The sequence below is a fragment of the Saccoglossus kowalevskii genome, chromosome 18 (assembly GCF_978046115.1).
Source record: "Saccoglossus kowalevskii chromosome 18, keSacKowa6.1, whole genome shotgun sequence".
In the NCBI taxonomy this organism is placed as follows: domain Eukaryota; kingdom Metazoa; phylum Hemichordata; class Enteropneusta; family Harrimaniidae; genus Saccoglossus; species Saccoglossus kowalevskii.
Genome location: NC_140658.1, coordinates 30915551 through 30920893, shown reverse-complemented (window position 1 = coordinate 30920893; position 5343 = coordinate 30915551). Strand labels below are relative to the sequence as shown.

Below are 5343 nucleotides of genomic sequence, written 5' to 3'. Positions count from 1 at the left end.
AGGTGTGATGTCTGATTGTGTTGGAGGCAGGATTCTTTGAACTGGTTTACTGCTATCAGAAGAAACATTTTACATATCATGATGTGCTGGGTTTAGGTTCTGAAAAATAATTTAAACCACATGAACTCATAATCTCGAAAAAGGATATTTTTTTTTTTAATTTGAGGTACATGTACTTAAAGTGACCACACTACATTGATTGACCATAAACTGCTACGAAACAATTCATATTAATAATGAATGATATGTAAATGAGAATATCAGTAAGAATATATAATATGCAAAAAATATAAATTTCAATAATAAACATGCAAGTAATTAAAATATAAAGCATGCAGTTCTAGTATATTGTCATTTGCTACCTATTTGCTCAATTCTGTGAATCATGGCTTCATCATCAGCTACCTCTTGTTTTCTTACCAAGTACTTCATCCATTTGACTGCCAGGGTGTGATATTGTAATGCTCAAAATATTCTGAACGTAGTTAATATTGCTAAATGGACTGTTGCAAGGCTAACCTGGTCATCTCATGGTATGGACCAAAACCAATTTATACTTGTCCTGCTTCATCACTTCCCGGATTATATGATGTAGCCACATTTTTAGGACGACACTTATTGCAGTTTTAATTGCAGGAAAATTACTGACATACCATACTTGTTTGCTATGAAGAAATAAAAATCGTTTGGATATTAAAGGCACTGATATATTCAGTGTTAATGCTAAAAAATGACCTTGGCACACCCTCACATTAATCCTCAACTCGACATCTCCCGCCTGTCCATCAGGCTTAAATTCACCGGCATTTAACCTGGGCTCGTGTCATTCGCTCAACCATTCACACCTTAGTGCATAACTAGCCCATGCTTCCATTGCCGAAGCACACTATCTCGCTGTATGCACTTAGTATCCCGCAATTCGCAAAATCGCTTTCCGTACTTCCAACAATGGCTCCAGCAAGAAAGAAGAGATCGTCAAAACGCCCAGCACGTTTTATCAACGACGATGTTACAACCAGTCAACCTACCACAACACGTCAACGCCGAGCAACGGCAGCACGATCAGCCGCCAACACACCACTTCCAACCACACCACAGACTCAGATCGCCGGAGATCAACCAATACCAGCGCAGTCTCTACAACCAAACAAAGACAACACCACTCCAAATGCATCAAATACTGTTACTATGTCCATGCAAGACCTCGAGGCTTTGATAGTTCGTGTACAAAACCAACAGTCTGCAGCTGAACCACTCGCTCGAAAAAAACCCAACCATCGACACACAACTGAATCAACCACCCCAACATTTATTGTCTCCAGCTTCAACAACGAATTTTATCAACATCACCCACGCCACAGCACCAGCGACGACAGGACAAACCGCAACAGGACACCCAGCGCAAACGATTAACAATCTCACCATCATTACTCAACCAATCTCAGCCGCTGGCGGCGCACCAACATCCGCTTCCGGCTTTCAACACTCTAACAACATGGCGGCTCCCATTAACGTCAATACCGGCACTGGAACCGACTATACAGACATCAGCTGAACCCTCCCAGTCTACAACTACAACTCCGGACCACCAATCAGTGTTCTACCATCAGTTCCACCTCCAGAGCTCCACCTACCATACGTAGAACAATCAACGCTGAACGCACTTGCAAATCGGGGTAAGTTCATTGACCTTTCTACACTGCATCCCGACAACCACCGGCCAAACTATGCCCCACCGATTTCTACACGTTTCGAATTGGACCCCGACAACCCAACCATTGCTACAGTCGCCTCTCATTAACACGCTAGGAAGCTGGCTGTCTGCATTTGGATCATTTGCAGCGTATCGTGCCTTCTATTTTCCGCAAGAAGCAGTGCACCTCATCAATTATATTCGATTCATTGGCGAGAAATCAGACATCTACAAACCTGAAGCATGGCTCGCATACGATAAGGCTTTTCGTGAAGACGTATCCCGCTACCCAAATGTCCGCAATTGGAGTGTACCTGACCCAGCTATGGACTATACCTACTTTCAGCAGCACCCACATCTACTACTACCACTCTGCTACGAGTGTAGGCAACAGGGCCACACTAGACAAGAATGTCCAGCACTACGAGGCAAAACAACCATCACCCAAAACAATTTCATCCAGCCACAAAACCATAGCCAACTTTCCAATAACGACTACATCTGCAAAAAATTCAATAGGGGAGTATGCACAACACCATGCCTACACAGTCGTCAACACATTTGCAGCACCTGTGGCGGGTCAGATCATCCTGCATCATTCCATTGGCCAGCAGCAGCACATTTCTCACAAGACCAAACAGCAGGACCTTGCAGCCCTTTCGGCCAAATGACAATATCCACCAACATGATAAATACCACGTTTCCAACAACACCGCTTAACCTGAAGAACTTTGCTAACGAACTGCATCACCACCCAGACAAACACTTCGTCTCAGCAATTCTACTCGACATCTCTCAAGGCGCAAACCTTGGCTTCACCGGTCACCACCATCAACGATACACTCGCAATGCTAAAACTGCAACATCCAACCCAACAGTTATAACAGAAGCAATCATGAAGGAAATCAAGCTAGGACATGCCATCGGCCCCTTTAAAGAACCACCATTCACAAACCTGGTGGTCAACTCCCTAGGTGCCTGCACAAAAAAGAATGGCGGAACACGTCTTATCATGGACTTATCACAACCAACTGGTGACAGCGTAAACACTTTCATCAACAAACACCATTACTCATTGTCCTATTCCACAGTAGACGACGCAGTAGCACTCATCATGAAGCATGGTCCTGGTTCACAAATGGCCAAGATCGACATCAAGCATGCATTTCGATTGTGCCCGGTTAGAAAAGAAGACTGGCATCTCCTCTGTTACAAGTGGCAGGGCTTCTACTTCTTTGATAGAGTCCTACCTTTTGGCCTACGATCAGCACCATACCTGTTCAACAGAATCGTAACAGCCATTGAATGGATAATACAACGCCGAGCCAACACCAAAGACCTGCTACACTACCTTGATGACTTCTTCGCGGTAGGCCCACCTAACACTGGTAAATGTCGGCACATAAAAGACATCATGCTCAACACATGCAACCATCTGGGCGTACCCATCGCAGAAGAAAATATCGAGGGCCCTGCCACAACACTGACATTTCTTGGCATCGAACTTGACAGCAATGCCATGGTCATCAGGCTACCAAGCGAAAAAGTGGCTCAACCGACAGTCATGTACCAAGCGTCAACTCCTCTCCCTCATCGACACCCTAAGCTTTGCATGCAAATGTATTCCAGCCGGCCGCATTTTTCTCAGATGCATGATTGACTTATCCACAACAACACCACATCTCACTCAAATCATCAACCTGTCAGACGAATTCAGGCTGGACGTTACATGGTGGTGCAACTTCCTCCCATCCTGGAACGGCACTGCATCATTCCTCCAACCCACATGGACGGCTGCACCCGACATGCATTTGTATACTGACGCATCAGCAACGATAGGCTGTGGAGCTTCCTTCAATAGTCAATGGTTCTCACTCCCATGGCCTATTACACTGAATCACTTACCACCACTTTCCATTGCATGGAAAGAACTTTTTCCCATCTACCTCTCCTGTCTAATTTGGGGACATCAGTGGCATGGAAGACGCATCATGTTTCATTGTGACAACTCATCAGTCGTCAGTATTTGGGAAAAGGGGTCATCACGTTGCGCACACATTATGACACTTGTTCGACAGATTTTCTACATATCTGCCCTCGGCAACTTTCACATAATGGTCACTCACATTGCAGGAACCGATAACTCACTTGCAGATGCTCTCTCTCGATTGCAGATCCACCGCTTCCACCAACTGGCACCACAAGCCGAGAAATCGCCAGTCATAGTACCAGATGTCTTCAACCCTGGGAACATTCACACCATCCTATCTCAGTCCACGCGATGAAAGTACTCGAAAACCAAGCGTCGTTCTATATCACTAACAGCATTGCCACCTCAACACGTCGCACATATCAGTCAGGGCAGACAAGATATTACAACTTCTGTCACAACTACGGTCTCGTCCCGCTACCAGTCACACGCTGCTCTGCCATCCTCTTTGTCACACACCTTGCGTTGCTCTCACTAACGTATAAAACAAAGTATACCTCGCCGCCATCCTACGACAGCACACAGAGATGGGCTACCCAGAGTTTCCAGAGGATCATCTACTGCTTCGCACACTCCAAGGCATCAAGAAACAAATTGGTGACCCTGCGGCTACACGATTACCGATAACCATTCAATTAATGAGAACACTAAAAAATCAGTTGCGCTGTTGCATCAATATGGATGTAACAGACATACAGATGTTATGGGCCGCATTCACCATGGCCTTCTTCGGGTTTCTTCAAGTGAGCGAATTTGCCTCTCCGACGAAAACAACATTTGACCGCGAACGCACGCTTCTCCGATCCGATGTCAATCTTGGTAGCGCAATCACCGTCAACATCAAAGCAGCCAAAAATGATCCATTTCGGCGTGGCCACACACTGACCATAGCCTCATCTGGCTCCTCGGTTTGCGCAGTGCGAGCTTACCACAAATACATCGAGGCAAGTACACGTACCACATTCTCCCAGCATGCACCAGCATTCCAGTTTACCAACGGCTCATATCTAACACGTCAAACCGTCACCGACTCAATCAGAACCCTCCTCATGCAAGCAGGGATCCCGAGTGCGGAGAAATACTCATCACACAGCTTTCGTGCTGGAGCCGCCACAACAGCCGCCGAGGCCAACCTTCCCGACTGGCTCATCAAGATCCTTGGACGATGGTGCAGTGACACATACCAGCTCTACATTAAGACTCCAGCCACAACCCTTCATGCAGTGCCAAGGATCCTCGCCAACCACACCGAACCTCAGAACTAAGCCAACCAACTCGCAATGTTTTACGAACAATGCTATTAAGACATTCTATTCATTTGCTGGCTCTGCTTGTATTTTACTTTCAATCCACACTAGTCGTTTTTGCATTTACCAATCGTCTCTGATCGACATTATAGATCTTTTGTTTCAATTGTTATTCACTCGCAATTTTTATTCGCAATCTTTTAATTTTACTACATTGTAATTCCTGCGCTGTAACCATTTACTCGTATCCCATGCAGGCTCTTCACATTCTAGAACAAGCGATGCTTGCCTCACCACATCATGCGAATTGTTCAATTCCACCACCTCCTCTTTAATTTGGGGGAAATTATTTACCCGTCCTAAACCTAATTTTACCGCTCCTCCAACTCTGGTCGCGCCACATTTTCCCCCTA

At 45.6% G+C, this 5343-nt stretch overlaps 1 protein-coding gene across 1 annotated transcript; it reads left to right on the top strand.

Annotated features, from left to right (window-relative positions):
- Positions 1–4210: 4210 nt before the first annotated feature.
- Positions 4211–4948, top strand: LOC146732297 (uncharacterized). Its single transcript, XM_085493064.1, has one exon. It carries the CDS (start codon positions 4211–4213, stop codon positions 4946–4948), a length of 738 nt encoding a protein of 245 aa, XP_085349190.1.
- The last annotated feature ends 395 nt before the right edge of the window (positions 4949–5343 follow it).

Coding starts and splice junctions, on each gene's coding strand:
- LOC146732297 (XM_085493064.1), top strand. CDS start 4,211: ATGGGCTACCCAGAGTTTCCAGAGGATCATCTACTGCTTCGCACACTC.